Raw genomic sequence first — 24128 nt, 5'->3', positions numbered from 1 at the left:
AAAAAGCAGGTATTATTAGCTCCTTAAGAGGCAACATCAGCGTACGGAAAAAGCGTTCCAACATTGCAGCTTTAATTTTGAATATTTTGTTGAGATATTTGGCACACATATTCGTAATATAGTAAAGAATAGCGGTAAAGAACTCAATTTGAGAAATATGTTAGTATGGGGAAATTGCTCTATAATAGGGAACTTGCATAAATTTTTAAATTAAAAAAAATGTTATAAATCACAACAGAACATAATTTAAAACATGTATCAAAGACAAAAAAGTTTTGTTTTTCTTTCGTTTGGCCCCTAAAGACGATTAAAAATTCAAATTAAAACAGGTGGCCCAAAACGCGTCGTGACGTCACTCGGTTCTACGTTTACATTTTTCCAATAAAGTAAACAGAATTTTAAATTAGACGTTATAAACGTCAGTAGAAAATACATTTGTGACGTTACAAGTGTTTTTGATCGTTTGAACTATTCATAGAAAATTTGTACTTTTACAAAATGGTTTTATTTTCAATAGTAAACCTTCGTTCCTTTCCTTCAAAAACAGTATAAAACTCCAATTTTAACAAACTGGTATATATTATTAAAATGACATACGATAAATGTCATTAGAATATAAATATTTTTGACTTATTCCACGACGATGAGCTGGCCAAATACCCAAGTAGGTGGAGGCCAATAAACTAAAGAAGGAGAAGAAGAATATACCTAAATATAAGGTTGTGTCTAGGATTACGCTAACGTGTACGCAAATAAAAAAGTTAGAGTGTCAGTGATTTCTTATTTTTTATTTGTTTAGTGTTTGTTTTTAAATTAACTATGAAGTGTGGACAATTATTTAGTTCTTTTAATGAGTTTAAGAACACTTTAAAACAGTACGAAAAAGATAAGAGACTATAAATTAATATATATATTTTTAGTTATAAATGAAATAGTATTACTGTCCAAGATTAAAATAAAAGGAAGACCTAAAGCTTTCACAATAATAATTAACTTGTTCTGAAGCTATTATCCTTGTGGCATTTTTGTAATCAACTATTCTAAATGGGAATTAAGCCACAATTTAACTAAAAAATTGATTTTATTAACGTTTCGACGTCTAAACCGGATGTCGTTGTCAAAATACAAAATATTATTAAATTAAACAAAAATGTTGTTGCTTAGTAAAAAAATTTTTCAAATAATTTATTTAATCTGACTAATTTTTGTATTTTGACAATGACATCCGATTTGGACGTCGAAACGTTAATAAAAAAATTTTTTTAGTTAAATTGTGGCTTATTTTGCATTTAGAAGTTTATAGTTTATTATAATAATTCACTTACGTATAAAAATTATTTTAACAATATTTTGTACCTACATGTCATGTCAACTAAATACATATGTTTGCTTTAAACCCTTTCTCTTCGTTGGAGGACTGTAAAAAGCCAACGAGGGTTTTTAGCACTTTTCGTGATGTCCTGTCTTCAGTGTGTAGGAAATTCACAGTAATTAAATATGTTTTATCTAACAATAAAACACTGAAAACGTTTGTTTTCTATGTTTTAATATTTCTATGTTTTCTATGTTTCTATGTGTTAAATATGTTTTAATAGTTTCTTTATTTTAGCGCATTCCACAGCATTAAGCGAACGTAGATTCCACAATAATAAAATTTTGCTCGTTGAAATTATTTTGATTGATTTGATATTTAATTTTCTGACTGTTGTTATGGGTTACCCATTCCAAAAACTACTCGTCACCGTGAAATATTATACGTACTTGTTTATTTTAATTCATATTGGCAATTTCAAATATTCTATACAAATTAGGATCGAACATACCGCCGCCCTTGAAGTTATCTAGGGATACACTTCAATAAAGAAAGGTAGTGACTAATTACTTAAAAACCGACTCGCTTAGGCTGTGGCTTGCAGAATTACAATGACTTGTTATACAATACTTACACATACCTAAATACTACATACATGAAAGAAAATTTAAAATTATTTGTTTCGGTTACAGTAAAAAATAGTATTGTTCAACAGGCAACGGGCACAGTTTAGTAATGCTACGTTTGATAGTTCCATTTGGGGTAGAGACACTCACGACGCGCACAAGTCCGTCTTTGCCTGGATGGAGAGCACTTATACGTCCACGGGACCATTGATATGGAGGAAGGCCTTCATCCTTCAGGAGCACCATCTGTCCTTGTAATTTAGCCGTGTCTTTGCTATATCTCCACTTTTCTCGTTGCTGCAGAGTATGCAAGTATTCATTTTTCCACCTCGACCAAAAGTGCTGCATCATGCGCTGCAAGAGCTCAAATCGGGTGAGCCTGTTGATCGGAAAATCCTCATAGTTTACAGCAGGAACCATGTTAAGTGGATGACCAATGAGAAAATGGCCCGGAGTCAGCACTTCGATATCATTGGGATCGTTGCTCATAGGAAGCAGGGGTCGAGAATTTAATACACCTTCAATCTGTACTAAAAGAGTATACAATTCCTCATAAGATAAAGGATTGGCATTGTTTATAATACGGTACAAGTGAGTTTTTATTGATTTTATGGCACTCTCCCATAGCCCCCCAAAGTGTGGAGATCTGGCAGGAATGAAATGCCATGTTATTTTATTTTCTTGAGAAAAATCTCGGATGGCATTTGTTTTTAAAACATTATAAATACCTTGCAGCTCGTTGTTAGCTCCAGTGAAATTTGTACCATTATCTGAATATAAATCGGTGCGTAGACCTCGTCTCGCAACAAAACGTCTTAAGATGCTCAAGAAGCATTCCGAAGTTAATTCACTAGCTAATTCAATGTGAATCGCTTTAGTAGTTAAGCAAACGAATACGCAAATATATGCCTTAGTAAATCGACGATTTCGAAATTTCGATTCCTTAAGTTTGAATGGTCCAGCGTAGTCGACGCCAGAGCGCGCAAAGGGATGAGAGATATTGACTCGAGAGGCAGGTAAATCCCCCATTAAATCGTCCATGGGTTGAGGATTGCTTCGAAAACATGGAATACATTTACGAAGAACATTTCTGACCACATTTCTACCGTTTAATGGCCAAAAATATTGTCTGACGAAGGAGAGCGTCGCCTGGGCTCCAGGATGAAGGTTTCGCTTATGCTCATAAAATATAATTAATTCTGTCAGAGGATGCTTATGTGGAAGTAAAACCGGATGTTTTGCTGAGAATTGGATAGAAGCATGTCTTAAGCGACCTCCCACCCTGATTATGTTTAGGTCGTCAAGGAATACGTTCAGGGAGTTTAATTTGCTGGAAGGTTTGACTTTACCATGAGACTTTAATTGGTGAATATCCTCAGGAAAGCTTTCTCTCCGAACGTGTCTAACAAGATTTGTGCTTTGGACCATCTCCGTTAAGGTGAGATCTCCAATTATCCGGAATTCCCTTGAAGTCTTAGCGTTGTGGATAAATCGAAAACAATAGGCCAGAACGTTCCGAAGTTTAGTATAACTAGAATATCTATTAACTAGTGAAGATATTAAGATTGAAGGAGATACTTGAGATGATAGAACAATAGATTTTGGATTAAGTTCCATTAAATCGGGATCAGGAGTATGAGCTGTGAAGATCGATATGTGATTGTTTGAGGGCCAAGTATCCTGAGATTGCAACAAAAATGAAGGTCCATGCCACCATAAATCACATTCATGCAATTCGGACGGACTAGCTCCTCTAGATATTATGTCGGCAGGATTTAAATTGGAGGGTATATGATGCCACTCATCTATTTTTGTCAATTGCTGGATTTCGGATACACGATTGCATACGAATGTTTTTAAAGTGCGAGGTTCAAGACCCAACCAGCATAAAACAATTGTGCAGTCGGTATAGAAATAAATTTTTGAGAAAGTAAGTTCTAAAGATTCGATTACGTTTTTAGTTAGGCGAGCAAGAGTAAGTGCTCCACACAATTCCAGTCTAGGTAGTGAAATAGCCTTTAACGGAGCAACACGTGATTTAGCGCACAGTAAATTGCTAAGTATACGACCGTGTATATCAATATATCGTACATATATGCAAGCTCCATATGTATTTATTGAACTATCGGAAAAACCATGTAGCTCAATGTAAATGGGATCTTTCGTGGTGACTTGACGAGGTATATTAAAAGAATTAACGAGAGTAAAGTTGTCTATAAACGATTTCCAGATCTTATAGAGTTCAACAGGAATAGGATCATCCCAGTTAAGTCGCTGAATCCATAATTTTTGCATCAGAACCTTTGCTTGAACGATCATGGACCCAAGGTAACCTAGAGGATCAAAAATAGAAGCTATGGTTGATAGGTTTGTCCTTTTTGTAATAATGGATGGATTTGCTTTTATCCTTGTATTGTAGATAAATGAGTCAGTTAAGGAATTCCACGATATGCCAAGAGTTTTACTGTTTGGTGAATCTGTTATTATATATTCTTCTTTGTGATCGTCTACATTTATATCTGATAGCAGGGCCGTACTGTTTGATGAAAATTGTCTTAGATTGAAGCCATAGGAACTTAATATTGAAGTTAAGTTTCGACGAAGAGCAATCAAGCCTTGTTCAGTTGAAGCACCTGTGACCACATCATCGACATACGTATCTAGGTTGAGCTTACGACTTTCTTCAGGAAATGTAGCCGAAGAATGTATAGAAATTTCCTTTAAGCATCTAGTAGCTAAATATGATGAGCTTGCCAAGCCGTATGTCACGGAGTTTAACTGATAGATGGTAATTTCCTGGGAAGGATCATTTCGCCATATCACGCGTTGAAGGTTACGCTGTGCTGGTTCGACCAATACCTGTCGATACATTTTGGCAATGTCACCGGTAAATACGAAGTTGTGCTGTCTGAATCGTAGCAATATGGAAAAAAGATCGCTTTGAACAACAGGGCCCACCTTGAGTGTATGATTTAGTGATATGCCGGTAGAAGTGGGACACGAGGCATCAAAAACGATACGAGTTTTAGTGGTAAGACTATCATTCTTTTCGACAGCATGATGAGGCAAATAATACGAAGGAGAATAATCAGGTTCGAGATCCGAAATTTTAGACATGTGTCCAAGCTCAATGTACTGTGACATAAATTCGCAATAGGCTTGATTTAGAATGGGATTTTTCTGAAGCTTCCTTTCGATTGATAGAAATCGTTTAAAAGCTATGTCATAAGATTTGCCTAGTTGTGCAATTTGAGGTTTAAGAGGAAGACTCACTTGAAAACGTCCAGTGTCGTCGCGAATTGTGGTAGATTGAAAATGGACTTCACATTCTTCTTCTTCCTTAGTGTATTTAGAAGGAATCGTAATATAATTCTCTTCAATTTTCCAGAATTTTTCGATACTGGCCTGAAGAGGATCGGCCGATAAAAGAAAGCAAGAACTGGGACCAGAATGGTAGCAATAAGCCTGTGAAGGAATTATTGGGCCACTAACTACCCACCCCAATTTCGTTTGTTGTAAAAATGGTTGACCTTTATTATCCTTTATTTGTCCAGAACCCATTAGATTAAAAAATAAACCTGCACCAATGAGTAGGTGTACTTCAGAAGGATCATAGAACTGAGGGTCAGCTAATGTGATATTATTGGGTATATTAATATAAGAAGGGTTGATTGAATGCTGTGGTGTAAGATCGGTTATTTGATTAATTACGAGAGCAGACATTTTGAAAGTGAAATCTCCGTTTAAAGATTTTACTTCTAATTTTACACGTTTGGTAAGTGAAGTTGTAACGTGATTTATACCTGTTATAGGTAGGTTAACATGTTCATATGGAAGATTTAGTTTCTCAAATAGTTCTTGAGTAATAAAATTGAATTGGCTTCCACTATCTAAAATGGCTCTGGCCAGTGTGGGTTGCCGATTTTTGTCAAATGTTTTTACTACAGCAGTAGCTAACAGTATGAACGAATTGGGATTTTGATTAAATGAATATAAGTTACAGGATGTCTCTAGTTGTTTAGAAGTGCTAGGATTATTTTGATGAGATTGTGGAAGATTAGATATGGTAGATATATGGTTTTTATTATGATTTTGCGACTCGGATTGAGTTCTATGTAAAAGGCTATGGTGTTTGTTTTGACAAGCCTTACAAGTGTAGCTAGATTTGCAATCCAAAGTTTTATGTCCGGACCTTAAGCAATTGGTGCACAGATGAAGCTCCTTTGCTTTTGCAAAACGGTCCGGTATCGGTATGGCATGAAACTTAGAACACGAGTAGATAAAATGGTTATCTGAGCATAAACTGCACTTTGAGGGCACTTAAGCTAAGGCGGTAAGGGTTGAAGATTTGTCAGATGACTTGACATTATGCCCATCTCTTTTATGAGATATCTTTTGGTCGCATTTTTGTTCAACAGATTCTAAAATTTTACACCTTTCCGACAAAAATTTTAGGAAGTGTTTCACATCGAGAGATTGCTTTCCTACTGATACTCTTTCCCATTCTTTTCGAGAATTGATATCAATTTTGGATATTAAAATATATATTAGAATGGTACTCCACTCGAAAACGCGTTCCCCTAAGTTTTCCAAGGATTTGAAATGGTTGACGAAAGTGTCTAAAAGTTTTCTCAAGGAACGAGACGACTCATCTTTAGTAGGACTTAGTTCGAAGATGGATTTGACGTGAGCATGAATAATTGCTCTTTTGTTTTCATAACGGTCGCCCAATAGATGCCAAGCCGTTTCATAATTTGCTTCGGTTGCGGAGAGTGCTCCAATAATTTGAGCGGCTTCTCCCTTTAGACTGGATTTAAGATAATAAAATTTTTCGATTTTTTGAATAGTAGGATTGTTCTCAATAAGTGCCTCAAAGGTTTCTTTGAAATTTGTCCAAGTTTCGTATGTGCCAGAATATATGGGCAAAGGAATGGGCGGTAAATATGAATTAAGACGATGAGAGTTGACATGGATGAAGATGACCCATGAATGGGTGGCTGCTCCTTTGATGCGGGATTGAGAAGTAATGTTGCTTTAGCTACTAAGGCATAATATTTGCTTTCGAATTCTCCTCGCTCATCATCTTGATTGCCGAGGTTAGCGGTTGTATCAAATAAACAAATACGTTCAATGCCACACTGTTCCTTTTCAAACTCAACAACTGACTCCTTTAAGGCATCCAGACGCGCTTGTAATTCAAGACGGACTGTGTCAGATAAAGGAGTTACACATTTTTCAAGGAAAGTGTTAAATCGAGTCACTGTGGATTTAATAGTGCCACGACGAGCTACAAAAAGGTTTAAGGTCTTCAGCATTAGCCATTTTTATCAATTAATTTACGCTAATAGGTTTGAGAAAAGGTTATAACTTTACTGTGTTTTGTGGAATATACTAATTAATAAGAATATTGCTAGCTTAGTAGCAGTACCAAGTTAAAATAAGTGGATAAGCTAAGTAAGCAATAAAAAATAAAATGTTGAAGGTGTGGATTAGGTATAAGGATGATACGGCTATGTTGGGCCAAATATTAGTAATGCTTAGGATGTCTTTATTATAAGTAAATTGATTTGAAATGCGTTGATTATATTATAAATAAACGATATTCCCTTCGATGGGTGCTGCTATGGTAGGCTGATTGTTGTATATTATGTATTAATTAATATTATTAATATTGTAGATTATTATACAAATAATAACTGATAACGTTTATTTCAATATTTAGATATGTTAATTAGCTTAAAGAAGTAAGTTTTTTTTAAGATATACCTAAATCCAAAAATTATAATTTGTTTTTAAAGAAATGTGCCAAAAATATTTTGTATGATAAAGTCGAAAGAATATGAACTAAAACAAAACCATATGCCAATAAATTATATACTCTCAAAGCAAGATTAAAATATGTGAATAAAATATTCTAACCCTACCTCTCGATGTTTTCTTCGGGTGTGAAAAAATCCGGACGAAGTAGACCAATGTTTGCTCTAAACCCTTTCTCTTCGTTCTTCTTCTTCTTCAGGTGCCGTCCTCGTTCCGAAGTTTGGCTATCATCAAGGCTATGCGTATTTTTGATACCGTAGATCTAAATAATTGGCAGCTGCTGCACTTGTACCAATCTCTTAAATTCTTCAACCATGAATGTTTTCTTCTGCCAATGGATCTTTTACCTATTATTTTTCCCTGAATAATTAATTGTAGTAGCTGGTACTTTTGTCCCCTCATTATATGTCCCAAGTATTGCAGTTTGCGCTTTTTAATAGTAAGCGCAAGTTCTTTTTCTTTCTGCATCCTTCGCAACACTTCCATGTTTGTCACTCTATCTGTCCACGATATTCTCAGTATCCTGCGGTACATCCACATCTCGAATGCTTCTATTTTCCTTGTATCGATCTTTTTCAGTGTCCAAGCTTCCATTCCATAGAAAAGAACTGACAGCACGTAACATCTCATCAGGCGAATTTTAAGATTTAAACTTAGCTTCTCTTCGTTACAGGACTGTAAAAAGCCAACGAGGGTTTTTAGCACTTTTCGTGATGTCCTATTTTCAGTGTGTAGGAAATTCACAGTAATTAAATATGTTTTAATAGTTTCTTTATTTTAGCGCATTCCACAGCACTAAGCGAACGTAGATTCCACAATAATAAAATTTTGCTCGTTGAAATTATTTTGATTGATTTGATATTTAATTTTCTGACTGTTGTTATGGGTTACCGATTCCAAAAACTACTCGTCACCCGTGAAATATACTTTGTTTATTTTAATTTATATTCGCAATTTCAAATATTCTATACAAATTAGGATTGAACAACATATAATTATTTTGCTAAGCTAAATATGTACTTTTATATATATACATTGATTTATTACAATTAAGTTTGAAACATCGGAATAGTTCTGCTTCCCTTCCCTTAACAAATATTTTTCTATCAAACACTAAACACATCAAAATAGCATGTACCAAAATATATAGTCACTCGCAAGCTAAATAATGATGTCACTGGCTTGATGAGGTTTAATTCGCGTCTACCTAACTTTTTTATTTGCGTACACGTTAGCGTGTACCTAGACACATCGAAATATACCCATAATCAAAACGATCAAAACTAATGCAAAACTATGTGACGTCACGGGCCGTTTAAACTATTTTATACCGCAGAAGACTTTAAATATGTATTTCTAAGTTATTACGAGTTTTTGAAGCGTGAAATTTTGGAAATCTCATTTTTAAACAAAACTGAACATTATTATCTAATAAAAAAAAATGTGCAAGTTCCCTATTAAATAATATATTAAAAAACCAGTCTGTACCGCCATTAAAAAGATAAAAAAATACACTGTCTTCAAATAAACTTTGTTATCCCATGTTTAGATTTTGTGTCACATTGGAATTACTAAAAATCAATTATCTATAACAAGAAATCGAACTTGACTGACTTGGTAACATTTAACGCCTATGAGTATAATAATTATTGTTATCACAATATTGTGCATTCGTTTTTGATAGTATAGTGTCACTGTCGTACTGCCGACGCACTGTTGAAAGTTCGCAGAACTTTCGAAAAAAAAATATTGATGCCAAATACTATTTTAAAAAGAATATTATTTACTATATTGGAACGACCCACCTAGTAATCACAAGAAAAATCCAGTTCAGGATTAACAAAAATTTAAAGTAATTTTGACCTTAAAACAACACCCTGTATATTGAAATTTTTAAAATTCGTATGCACATTTGAAGAGAGCACAAAAACTAAGTTTAATAGTTCTCTAACAAAAATTTCGATACAATTTCAGAATTAATGTTAGTGCAAAAAATTGAAGTAAACCATTAACCTTAGTTTTTTGTGCTCTTCTCAAATATGCCAACGGATTTTGAAAATTTCAATACACATGGTGTTGTTTCAAACTCACAATTACTTTATTTTTTCTTGTGATTAGTAATGTAGTAAATAAGTAGTGATTATTTAAAATGAGTATTTTATTCATTAACTTTAATAATCTATTATGAAAAGTTAATAATACCTGCATTTTAATCTGAGCTCTTAAAAATTTCAATTTTTGAATTTTCATTGCATTGTCTGCGCAAAAAATTCAAGGGAACCTATAAACTCAGTTTTTGTGCTCTATGCAATTATGCAAACGGATATTGAAAATTTCAATATACTATGGTGTTGTCTCAATGTCACAGGGACTTTATATTTTTTGTTAAACCGGACCTGATCTTTTCTTGTGATTAGTAGTTGGGTCGTTTGGGTTTTAAATGAGACAAATATTAAAAAAAATTACAAGATGGTTCTAAAGTTGTGGATCCAGAAAGAAATAGGCAAAATCGATAAAACACCCTGTAATTCGGTTATAAAAATCGGTGGGGCAATAGATGTAGTATATCTTGAACTGCCTCAGTGACCTCTATTCGTCATTCACGTATTTCCGTTTTCCAATGAAACACCTGGTGTGAGTCCTCCTGGGTTAAAAAGGGAAGCTTAAGAATACTTCATTGTATGAGAAAGCAAAATAAGAATAAGAACTGTGTGGGAGTGTCAAGAAAAGAAATAAATACAGGAACAGCAAAGAGGCAGGAAATACAACTTGTAAATTACAGACTACAAAAACTTTCCCAACAATATAAAAAATTTCACATCAACATTTTAAAGTTCAACACAGTGATAATGACAGTGTTAAACTACAGTACCACTGGTTTACATTCAGTTCTTCCAGGAAAAATAACCAGTCATGAACTAGTAGGGGAGCAAAGTATGCTAAATGTGCAGTCACTCGAGCGTTACGGGGACCTATTGGGTTGTGAAGAGTAGGTCCTAAAACCAAAAAAAGTTAATTAAAGTTTTCCATTTTAGTGGGCGCTTGCCATTTTTTAATTTGATTTTCCATTTCCAACAATCGTTTTTTCCGATTATAACGCCATCTATCCATAATTCGAAAAAATGTTTCGAATAAAAGTTACTTATTTTTACATAAGAAATCCAAATCTGCAATAAAAAATGGGGGCTTCCATTTAAGATTTTAAAGTAACCCCCCATCCCACCTCCGTGGGGGGGGGGGGGGTCGTATTTGGTGCCATTCGATAGATTTATCAAAATATATTGAATAAGTGTATTTTAAAGTTTTTCGATCTGATGTTCATTTCGCGAAATATCACGGGATTCGCATTTAAAATATTAAATTTACCCCCCCCCCCCCACTCCGTCGGAAGTCGTGTTTGGTATCATTCGATAGATTTTTAAAAAATATTGAGCACAGATTTTTTAGTTTTTCAATCTGTCATTCATTTCGAGAAATATTCGCTTTTTTCTTGTGAAACTTTGGAACTCACCCATTTCCTTACGCCCGGCTCAAACCGTCAGATTTTTTAAATATACACTCTTTTGCATGTACTTAACTTACCTTATCTTAATCTGACAATTTCGAGTTTTTTTTAAGGATAGATTTTTTTTTCGGGCTTCCCTTAACGAACTCCCCTGTGTTAAGAGCCGATATATGGTAGAGGTACATCTGCAGGGTACCAGGTTTCTCCCCATATGATAATCTGACGCGCTCGAGTAACTGCAAAAATCCCCGCTTGGGCTCCCCTACCAATACAGTACTTTAAATCCAATATTGACTACATTAAATTTTTTTAGGCTACAAAGTAACATAATACATGAAATACTTACCATCTCTTTCTTCTTCTTTTTGTCTACAATATTCTGAAGATGTTTCCTTTGTTTCTTAGAAAGTATTCTTGTAACTTCAGCTTGTTTCTTCTTAATTTTTGTTTTTCTTTTTTCAGAAGGTAGAACCAGCTCATTGCTCTGATCGTATTTTCCTACAGCTTCAAAATCAACTTTAATCTGAAATTATTTATTGAATAAAATGTGTAAATATAAACAAGTGTAAAATTTATTTGTGTTACTCTGTGTCACCAAAGATTATTATGTTATTAAATAATAATAGTCTCCCATTTTATACCGCTCACGTGGCTTTGGGAGTATAGCAGGGTAGTCTGCGATATCTAGGGCCTACGGTATAAAAGGAAAGTAACAGGGCCAGTGCTACGCTTCAACCACCTATTATTACCCCTGGTTTTACCCAAGGTACTAATTTTATTCAGGCTGAGTCGACCTGGGGCCTATAGAAATTTTTAAAAATGTCTAGTTGTTCTTGCCTTCGGTGGGATTTGAACTCCGGACCACCAGCACTCGAGCCAAGCATACTACCGCCTGAGCTACGCTGGCCCTGTTAACTAGCCCTGTAAGCTTATGTCATTAGCTATTCTAATTGGGAAATAAGCCACAATTTTACTTGGAAAAATAATGTTATTAACCTTTCTACTTCCACTTCGGACGTCGTTGTCAAAATACAAAATATTAATAAATTAAACAAAAATGTTGTTGCTTGGTAAAAAATTCTTCTAATAATTTAATTTAATCTGACTCATTTATATCGACAATTCAGAAATATATTATACATTTTAAAGTAGAAGACTTTAAAATGATATTGCCAATATATATGAGTTGCGTTCCTGGAACTTTATTGAAAAATAAATCATTCGATTATATGAAATCAACTTTAACTTTAACAAGAATATCCGTCACAAAAAAATCATAGCATCTGATCTGTCTTTAAAAAGACAACCACATAGGTCTGGATCCCGCGTATGAAAAAAAAGTTGATTAATAGCAAGCTGAAAATTTGTTAATAGCTTAAGGGTGTCTAGTCGGATAAACTTTGATATATAAGAACACTGGAACAGGGGAAGTTTTAATTGTGGAACAGGTTAAAAATTTGGAACGGTCAGACCACGAAAACGGCACATTTATTTTGTCCGACAGAACAGAATTAAACTCTTCGAACAGAGATTAAGCTCTCATGCAAAAATCAGACTGCTATTTATCACCTGTCATAATTCCTGTCATTTGACATATTCTACATGTTCCACTCATTAAAACGCCCATTTGGTGATAAATAGCAGTCTGATTTTTGCATGAGAGTTTAATCTCTGTTCGGAGAGTTTAAGTCTGTTCTGTCGGACAAAATACATGTGCCGTTTTCGTGGTCTGACCGTTTCAAATTTTTAACCTGTTCCACAATTAAAACTTCCCCTGTTTTAGTGTTCCCATATATCAAAGTTTGTTCGACTAGACACCATTAAGCTATTAACAAATTTTCAGCTTGCTATTAATCAACTTTTTTTTCATACGCGGGATCCAGACCTAAAATGCAATGGTCTCAGTAAAATTCTCGTGTTAGTGATTCCATAGTAAATCACGAGGAAAAACCAGGAAAAGTTTCTTTCAAAAGCTAAACCCAACAATGAACAAGAAAGAACAAAGGATTGTATTTATAAATACCTTGTGAATGCGAACAATTTTATTTAGGTGAAACATCAAGTCCATTAAACGTTAGAATAAGTGAACATCAGTCTTATATTAAAAATAGAGAATTTGATAGATCTCAAATATGTCAACACGCATGGAATAATGAACATAGAGTTCAGTGGAGAGATTCAAGTATAGTCCTGAAAGAAACAGTAAAAAGAGAAAAATCAAAGAAGCGGCTCTAATTATGCTAAATGAAACCAATTGTGTCGCAAATTCCTTGGTAGAATGCAGTAGGATGTGTGTATAATCCTAGGGCTCAGTGTAGGCTGTTCTTTAGATAAGGGAAACACCAATAGGGATAAAAGAATTTATTTATAAAACCGACACTAGGGTAATTACCCCGGGAGAACTTTGAATACTGACTTGTTACTGGTACACGTTTAGTTGAAGACTCTAATGATACTACATAGTGATTGAAGTTAAAGACACCTCTGGCCTGGTCGAAGTGATTCTTGAGAATGATTCTAAATGTATTATTTCTTGTTGGCAACATGAATTAGGTCATGGGCCACACGATAACAAAGTTAATTAGTCAGCTAATTTAATGTTCATTGTCAAAACATAGCTTATAAATTACGACAAATAAACAAATGAAATATCCCGCACATGTTTAAATATGATAACAAATTGGTTAATATGATGTACGGGGTGATAAAAATATACTGTTCAATATCGAATATGAAGTCTGAATATTTGTTATTGGACATACTGCGGGGGCGAAATAAGTAATGCCCGAAGAAATAAGTAATAACGAATGTAGTCAGTGCTCAAAGTTTACAATAATCATGATCCAGTATTTTACAATGATAGGTTAATATAATGTGTGATGTAAAGACACTAGTCTTTGAACAAATAATACTTTTCCAACTGCAACACCTTAGGTAATAAATCAAAGTTTAGTTTAGGAAATGAAATGAAAGTACATGCAAAGTATTGAGTGGGATATATTTTTCAATGTGTTAAGAATAATATTATTATTGTATTCTTTTATCATTATACTCGTATTGCTGGATTGTAGCATTAGAAATTGTATTATTAATATTATCGAATTATACTACGAGCTCTCTGTCTATAATTATATGTAGATATTTTTAATTGTAGTTTCTTTCATCCAAACAAACCTGAATGGAATTTGCAGTTCGTGCAGAATATGTTTTCTGTTACTTGTTTTATATTACATCATATTACATGTGTAATGAAAATAAAGTCGTATTTTCTAACGATAAATATTTTGAAATAGAGTAGTTAGAGTATTTAATATTCTTCTTATTATAGCATTGTATGTGTGTGTTTAAGTAATAATTATATTGGTCACCTTTTCGTCTTAGTTTCTTCTATGACCATAATCGAATTATTAGTTTTTCAACCCTGTAGTTGTGTACAAAAGTTGTAAAGTTTTGTAGAATAGAGGAAAGTAAAGTGTAAATAAAACCTACTGTAAGTAGGTTCCTTGGCGCGGGACAAAAAATCCCTCCATTTGCAGCGTTATAGTTAATTTCCAAAAAAAATTATCCTAATTCCATAATTCCAAGTTCCGTTTGCTTACCTCCATCATGTAAACAATCTATTCCCGTGTTAAATATGCAGGTCCTCAAACCGAGTGGGATTCGAATTACCACCCTAGGCATACCTCTTTAGCATCATCACACACGACTTAGTTTTCAACCCTTAAGTCAATCTCTATCTAGTTTGCATGCATTCCCAAAAATTTTGCATCAGTCACTGAATTCTTTTGTTGCTCACGGTAGTTGTAAGTCACCTGAGTCCATTTTTTGTTTCGTCTTCCTTGTTGAGCTTGCTGTGCTCCTCTGTTTCTCTGTTTTCTATTTTTATTATGATAAGTCCTTCTTTCATATGTTTCATGTTTCTTCCTTCATATTTGTATAGTTTCTATATTGATACCTCCTCGTATAATTTTCTCTTTCGTATTTATTAGTATTCTTGTAATTTTTCTTCTTGTTATCGTTTGTTATAATGTAAGTTTGACCCCGATACATGCTAATATCATGACGGCTATTTTCTTTTGTTTTTGTATAACTTTTATCACGGTACATCTTCGACCCGTGTGGTTCGTTTTGTTTTGAATTTCTGTGATCACGATAAGTCCTCGTGTCACGTCTTCTATTTTCTTTTGCGTTAGTTTTGTCACGTTTTCCTTGGCGTTAGTACAGTAAAACCTCGATATAACGGACTAATTGGGGGGACGCGATGTCCGTTAAACCCGAAAGTCCGTTATATAAAAATGGGTTCAAAATCAATCAAAATTTTTTTCTAAAAACTTTCTGCAATATACTCGTTTGGTTGCAAAAATTATTCACTGATCCATGAGTTGAATAAGCGATATATCTTTTGGCAAAACATACAATTAAAATTGCCGTCTCCTGAACATAGAATATTTTCACGGGATGAACATAGAATATTTTCAGGGGAATGAGCAGGAATCAATAAACATTTCCAGTTTGGCGGTATTGCCAATTGCCAGTTTCTTCTCTTGAGATTTTCTCACTGCAGATGAAGGTACAAATCCTTTAAAAAACCATTTTTGAAAATATCTGTGGTAAACCATACCTAATTAGAGATATAATATGAAACGGGCAGATGATGCATTATAATATCTTTGATAAGTCTAGGTGTACGAGATTTGCCAACAAATATATCAGTCAATCCATACAATCCATTGTGTTAGCAGTGCCGATAGATTCATGTCCTGTCCTTGCTGATTTTTCTTCCAGAATTCGATTTTTCATATTTTTGAAGTCCGTTAAATTGAGGTCCGTTCTATCGAGGTTTTACTGTACTGTTGCAGTTTTGTTTCTGTATGTTTCTCTTCTTTTTTCAGAGTTATTGTTATAATCTTTGTGTGTTACATTGTTTTCTTCTTTCCGTCGATCGACGTTTTGGTTTGTATTGTATTTGTGTCCGTTTGGTACACCTCTTCTGCTCCCTTATACCTACTGTCATTCGGTACCTGCGGGAGTCTTTTGTTTTGTTGGGACGAGGGTTTTGTCACTATTTGCCCACGTAGTAATGTATTTGTGTCCGTTTGGTATACCTCTTCTGCTCCCTTATGCCTATTGTCATTCGGTACCTGCGGGAGTCTTTTGTTTTGTTGGGACGAGGTTTTGTCACTCTTTGCCCATGTAGTAATGTATTTGTGTCCGTTTGGTACACCTCTTCTGCTCCCTTATACCTACTGTCATTCGGTACCTGCGGGAGTCTTTTGTTTTGTTGGGACGAGGTTTTGTCACTCTTTGCCCATGTAGTAATGTATTTGTGTCCGTTTGGTACACCTCTTCTGCTCCCATATGCCTATTGTCATTCGGTACCTGCGGGAGTCTTTTGTTTTGTTGGGACGAGGGTTTTGTCACTCTTTGCCCATGTAGTAATGTATTTGTGTCCGTTTGGTACGGTACACTTCTTCTGCTCTGCTACCTACTGTCCTTCGGCTTCTGCTGGAGTCTTTTGTTTTGTTGGGACGAGGGTTTTGTCACTCTTTGCCCACGTAGTTGCCCCTGATACAGAGTTGAATTGTACTGTATTGTACGATAGTCATCGTATTATGACCTGTTTGTTGAGGATTGGATTCCTTTCTTTGTGTCGCTCCTGACACTATCCATCCTCGTTTCGTGTTTTGAGTGGGTAGGCCGTTACTTCCTCGGTCGATACTCTCCTCGTATATGTAACTGTATTTTTTGGTAGTACTAACGCCTGTTTCTCTTATACTGCTTCCTGTTTATAAAGTTGTTCCAATTCGCACATTTCTAATTATTTTTATTATTTTCTTATGTAATTGAACAAACTGTGGACGATATGGAATCTGCAATTTTTCTATTTACAACCTATGACACTGACCTAATTGTAATCTTGTCTGCTGTTATGTAATTTACAACTCCTGCTAACGTGTTATGTTTTGTGACATTGACTTTATTATGCGTAATATTGTGGTAGGACGTATAAATATTATTGCAACGGAAACTATTTTTATTTTCCCTGTATTGAAATACTTTTGTATACTGTTTTTCATTTATTTATATAAGGATTTTGAATTTAATTCAAGCGGCTATTTAAATCGACTTCAGTCTAATTATTTAAAATGTTTGGTAATGTATTATTATTATCCAGATTTAGCCATACGGCTCACACTCCCTCAAAGGGGAAAATTGACTCATCCCAGATACCTACGGTATCAAAAGGATTGAGCTCTGGTGGGACTCTTTCCGTGTTATCGAGCCCTAGGTGACTTGGAATGCAGGTGTATCTCCCAGAAATTTTCGTACGCATCTGGCCGTCGCGAGTAGTACAGCTTTCTGCATGGTCTTATAAAGATGTTCATTCAGACCCAGCTTTTTTATGCTTTCGAGGAGGGTCTTCGGAATGACTCCAGTAGTAGAAATAATAATCGGTATCGTCTGGGTACTTTGCATTCTCCATTGCCTTCGTATTTGAATTTCTAGATCTCTGTATTTGGCGATCTTTTCAGTAAATTTACTACGTAGATTATTGTTGTTAGGTATCGCCACATCAATTAGTGTTGTTTGTCGTGTTAATTTATTAACTAGTACGAGATCTGGTCTATTATGTGCCACTGTTTGGTCTGTGAGCACAGTGCGGTCCCAGTATAGCTTGTAGTTGCCATCCTCAAGCATACTCTCAGGGACGTATTGATAATACGGGAGATGGTCTGTTTGGAGAAGTCCCAGCTTGATAGCTATCTCTTGATGAAGGATTTTTCCCACTGCATCATGCCGTTCCTTGTATTCAGTTGCAGCAAATGCCTGGCAGCCCCCTGTAAGATGCTGGATGGTTTCTTGGGCTTGACATCCATATCGGCATCTGTCGTTTTGAACCTGAGGGTCTTTGATGATATATTTCAGGTAATTTCTGGTTGGTATAACCCAGTGGCGGCTCGTATAACTTTAGGAAGGTAGTGCCAGAATCCGGGCAGCTGCCTAAATTTTTTGTGGCGGTTTTACGATATGGTCAAAAAGGATATAAAATATAAATAGAGTATCACGATAAGCTGAATGTAATTGGGTTTTTATATTTAACTTACCAAGCATTGAAAAGCTAAAAACGTTATTCATGTGCACTTTAGATTTTTCATGGGATTTCAATTTCTCCCATATATGTACAAGATCATCGGTGCCTTTGTTTGACCAAGTCTCGTCACCTCCAAACAAAACGCATACAAAACAGAAGAGTTTATTAGTTTGTTCGCAACCACACAACCAGCTATTTTTATCATAAATAATTTTATTAAACTTACGACAGCGAAGTTTTTGTCCATTTCCACTTTGTTTTTCAATTTTTAAATCGGGTAAAGGCCGACCGAGTTCTTTAATTTGTAGTTTTTTTTCTAACGAAAAACCACCAAAAGAGTTTTTTAATATACTAATTTGATTCATTGTCAATAAATAAATTAAACGTAGAAAATAATCAAAATATTATTTTTATACCTACGACACCCACGATCACAACGCACTAACTAATAATTACAAATTAAAAAATATAGTAGAGTATAAACAAAAATATACAATACAGTAGTAGACAATAAACACAATAGCGTCAAGCGAACGCGTAAAGAAACTAGAAATATGTAGATCTAAAACACTGTATCTTAAGATCCACTAACTTCCTTTTCGAGATTTCGAGCCTGGCACGGAGACTCCAATTTAAACGTATGTTAAAAGTGCAATACCGCTCTCTCTCTGTCACTTACACAGGATGCTCATACAATCTTTCTCTTTTCTCACGAGCCACTATGCCGTTCGGCACTGGGATTTTTATGATTTTCATCCTTTATCCGGTCAGCTGTGGGTGGCCAGAGTCGGTAGATTTGCATTGCGCTACACAGTTGCCAGATTTGATATAATTTATAAAAATAAAGAGAAATATTCACAAAAAAAAATAAACAGGCATTAAAATGTTTTTAAGATAAAAAATATGTTTCTGCATAGTTAGCAAGGTAGTGCCATGGCTCTATGGCACTACCTCACGGGCCGCCACTGGTATAACCTGATCCTGAATGGCCAGTAATGACCCCTCCGTTTCAGGGAACATCTTTCCTGATGTCAACCAGTAGTTCGACGCTATATTGTCGACATAATCTTGGCTGACCTCATTGGGATGTCGCCCGTGCAGAGGTTTACTCATCCAGGCGCGCACTTTTTCGTCCTTAGTAAGGTGATTTATGCGCATTTCTGGTTCCCTCAGTTTGATCGGTGTTGTGTCATCTACTGCGCAGATAGCGCGATGTAGAGTAGATGTCTCAGCCTGCATCTGAAAATAAGTTCTTAAATTAGCAATTTGTTTATCTAATTGCTCACCTATATCCATAAGTCCTCTTCCTCCTAGATTCCGTGGTAATGTTGTTCTTTCTACTGCACTTTTAGGATGGTGTTTTTGTGCTTTTGTGAGGTGTGTTCGTACTTTTCGCTGTAGAGCTTCTATATCTGTTTTTGTCCACTTAACAATACCAAATGAGTAGCTAAGCGCGGAACATGCGTAGGTGTTTAGTGCCTTAAACAAATTTCTACTGTTAAGGTGTGAGCGAAGCAGCTGTTTTACCCTTCGTATAAACTCAGTAGTTATCTCTGTTTTCATTTGTTTATGGTCAATTTTCCGCGCTTGCTTTACTCCGAGATATTTATACATATCGTTTTCACCCATGGCCTCGATGTTCTGGCCATTTTGCATATCGAATCCTTCGGGCTGTACTTTTCCTCTGACTATATTTAAAATACGGCACTTGTCTAGTCCGAAGTGCATACTAATATCATTAGAAAAAGTTTCTACAGTTTTTAGCATCTCGTCGAGTTGGTTTCGAGTGGAAGCCATTAATTTCAAATCATCCATGTACAATAAATGATTAAGCTTCGCCACCACATTGTTGTTATTTTTAATGCTAAAACCTGCATCTGTGGAGTTCAATAGCTGAGATAGTGGGTTCATAGCTAGACAGAACCACAGAGGACTCAACGAATCTCCTTGAAACAGGCCCCAGCTGATTGCGATATTTTCAGTTTCGATGTTATTTTCACCAGGTATTTGAAGATGAATTCTAGTTTTCCACTCTGTCATTATATGTTGTAAAAAGGTCACTATATTATCATCGACTTTATATATTCTCAATATATCTATAAGCCATTCATGCGGCACTGAATCAAAGGCATTTTTGTAATCAATAAAAGCAGTAAATAGGTTCCTCTTTTTGTAATATGCTTGATTAGAAATGACTGAGTCGATGATAAGTTGTTCTTTGCAACCCATGGAACCCTTAGCGCATCCTTTCTGTTGAGGCTCTATGATATTGTTCAGAGCACAGTGTTGGTAGATACGCAGGGCTACACAGGATGTGACCAATTTATACAAAGTTGGAAGACAAGTAATTGGGCGGTATTTTGCTGGATCTTGGGTGTTATTTTGATCCTTCGGTATTAAATAAGTGGTTCCCTGAGTTAGGAATGATGGTATATCCTGCGAATTAGAAATAACATAATTAATTAGTGTCGATAAGCATTCATGAGCACTCCAAAACTTCTTGAGCCAAAAGTTTTGAACTCCATCTGGTCCAGGAGATTTCCAGTTATGAAGCTCTTTGATGATATTTGAGACTTCTTCAGTGGTGAAGGGTTCGTAGAGAGTAGTGGTGTAGTGTTGGCAGTTCTGTGCCGTATCTTCTATCCATCCAGCATTGTTGTTAAGAGTAGCTGGTGTGGAAAGTTGATTTCCCCAAAACTCATGAATTTCTTCTTGGCTTGGATAAGGCTTATCGAGATTTTCTACGGTGGAATTGAGTTTTCGATAGAACGCCTTCTCAGCAGTCTCAAAAAGGGCATTGTGGGATTTTCGGTTGTTACTCACTTTGTACCTTCTTAGTCGTCCTGAATAAACTGAGAGTCTTTGTTTTAATGTATCCAGGCACTGTTGGGCTGTGTTGTTTTCTGGATCGTATCTTGAGTGTCTTGCAGTATTCCGTATTATTTCTTTAGCTCTCCTGATGACTCTTGTACTTCTTACACCTCGTATATATTCTGTGACTTGACCAATATCCCTACGCAGCAATTCAATCTTTCCGAGCAGTCTTTTTTCCCAGGGTGCAATTCTGCTACCAGTCCTTCCGTTATTAGTACCCTGTCGTGTTCTGATCTTAATGCCCATTACATTAGCAATTGCTGTTGCTGCACAGTAGATTAGCATGTGCAGATACTCTAATGTGTGGGCTTCTACGACATAATTGGGTAGGATTTCAGTGTTCACAATTTGTAACAGCACACCTAGTCTCTTACAAGAGTTTATTCGTGGTAGCGGTGGTCTGCTAAGTGGGTTTGTTCCATTAAACTCTTGTACAGCACGTGCCATTACGCTTACTAGGTTATTATGTAGCTCGTTATTTTCCTGCTCTGTATTGTCAGGTTGAGTTTCTTGTATGGCAAGCTCAGGAATCTGCTCATGCACTTCATTTGGGACTTGATCTTCAATTACAACATCGTTATGAATCTCCCGTTCGACTTCGCTTCTGATGATATCGTCTTTATTCGCAATTTATTATTATTATTATCCAGATTTAGCCATACGGCTCACACTCCCTCTGAGGGGAAAATTGACTCATCCCAGATACCTACGGTATCAAAAGGATTAAGCTCTGGTGGGACTCTTTCCGTGTTATCGAGCCCTAGGTGACTTGGAATGCAGGTGTATCTCCCAAAAATTTTCTTACACTTCTGGCCGTCGCAAGTAGTACAGCTTTCTGCATGGTCTTATAAATATGTTCGTTGAGACCCAGCTTTTTTATGCTTTCGAAGAGGGTCTTCGGAATGACTCCAGTAGTAGACATAACAATAGGTATCGTCTGGGTACTTTGCATTCTCCATTGTCTCCGTATTTGAATTTCCAGATCTCTATACTTGGCGATCTTTTCAGTAAATTTACTACGTAGATTATTGTTGTTAGGTATCGCCACTTCAATTAGTGTTGTTTGTCTTGTTAATTTATTAACTAGTACGAGATCTGGTCTATTATGTGCCACTGTTTGGTCTGTGAGCACACTGCGGTCCCAGTATAGCTTGTAGTTGCCATCCTCAAGCATACTCTCAGGAACGTATTGATAATATGGGAGATAGTCCGTTTGGAGAAGTCCCAGCTTGTTAGCTATCTCTTGATGAAGGATTTTTCCCACTGCGTCATGCCGTTCCTTGTATTCAGTTGCAGCAAATGCCTGGCAGCCCCCTGTAATATGTTGGATGGTTTCTTGGGCTTGACATCCATATCGGCATCTGTCGTTTTGAACCTGAGGGTCTTTGACGATATAGTTCAGGTAATTTCTGGTTGGTATAACCTGATCCTGGATGGCCAGTAATGAACCCTCCGTTTCAGGGAACATCTTTCCTGATGTCAACCAATAGTTCGACGCTGTATTGTCGACATAGTCTTGGCTAACCTCATTGGGATGTCACCTGGGATGTCATTGGGATGTCACTGATATACACAGCGCTTACGCCGTCGCTCCTTCAAAATTTTCAGACACTAGCCTTTCCCGAGCGACAGCGAGGATATAACCATTATAACCACAAATGAGACTGGTAACAGAGTATAATAAAGTGCAACTGAGTCACATAAATTTGCCAATATTTTCGTGTGTCTACGAGTAGTTGGCTATTTACTGAATTAGGTACTATTAACACATAATATAATAATATAATATAATATTATTTCTATTGGTAAATGGAATTATTCATCGTCATAAAATATTTATTTGCAAGATTTTTAACTGTTACCAATGGTAACAGTGGTTACATGGACGCTTCGCCAGTGATTACAAAATATGGAAATTAATCAATTGACAAAGATACAGATATAATTCTGAATGACCAACTTGAGACAAACAGCTCCCCACTCCTCAACCTATTCAGTTAGAGGCTTTAAAGTGTAGATGCATTGTTAAAACATATCACTTGAGAAAGGCACTCTGCCAAAACACCTGTAGTGACATTAATTTAAAATATAATAAGAACACAAGCTATTATGTTAAAATATTATAACCAATACTCCATTTCATTGTTAACCACTGGATCAAGGTATAATACGAAATTTTAAAATATAATATATCAACATTTTTTAACAATGTTTTTGGTTTATCCAAACACAGAAGATGTGAAATTCCAATATGTCAATAGTTCTGTCTTAAAAAATATGGGAGAAAATCTAGATCTAGAAGAATGTATCTCAATGGATTGAAAGGTCTTAAAAAACCCAGATTTACATAATCACTGCACTGAAATATAGGGCAGTCAATGACGGTATTTGGCTCTGAAGTCCATCCTACTAGATCGATTTACTTGACATTTTCACTGTAAGTAGGGAATATATCAAGAAACAAGGTTTACCCTATATACTATGGTGCTTTTATCTTGGGGGGCGGTTCCCACCCCTTCAAGGGGGTGGAACATTTTTTGGTCAAAATAACCACGGAAGTGGCTAGGAAACCTAATTCTAAGCAAAAACTGTTCTACAATTTTTTTTGAGAACTCAATACTTTTGGAGTTATTCGTGGTTGAAAATTGACCATTTTCATGTTACATGGAGAAAAAGGAAGATTTTTAAGATAATTTAAAAATGCGCTTTTTTTCAAAAACCATTCATTTTAAACCCGTCCAAGTTTTCGAACATAGAAATAGCACTATACTATAATAAAAGATATTGTAGAAGGAAAATGATGCATTTAAATTCTGGTACATGAGGGGATAATTTATACTTTTCATTTTTTCTTAAAATACATTAGTCATCAATTTTTTGTGGGCTATCTCGCTCTGAAAC

The 24128-nt window shown here is 35.6% G+C and overlaps 1 protein-coding gene across 1 annotated transcript in view; it reads right to left on the bottom strand.

The window, feature by feature from the left end:
- LOC114334002 (probable ATP-dependent RNA helicase kurz) overlaps positions 1-24128 on the bottom strand; it is a 102204-nt gene that overhangs the window by 76000 nt on the left and 2076 nt on the right. The window contains exon 2 of the mRNA XM_050656420.1: positions 11607-11783. Within this exon, the coding sequence (XP_050512377.1) occupies positions 11607-11783 (177 nt within the window). The remainder of the gene's footprint in view (positions 1-11606; positions 11784-24128) is intronic.

This window comes from Diabrotica virgifera, chromosome 7, assembly GCF_917563875.1.
Source record: "Diabrotica virgifera virgifera chromosome 7, PGI_DIABVI_V3a".
In the NCBI taxonomy this organism is placed as follows: Eukaryota; Metazoa; Arthropoda; class Insecta; order Coleoptera; family Chrysomelidae; genus Diabrotica; species Diabrotica virgifera.
The sequence above is the reverse complement of the archived record's forward strand: the minus strand, read 5'-3'. Positions and strand labels throughout refer to the sequence as shown.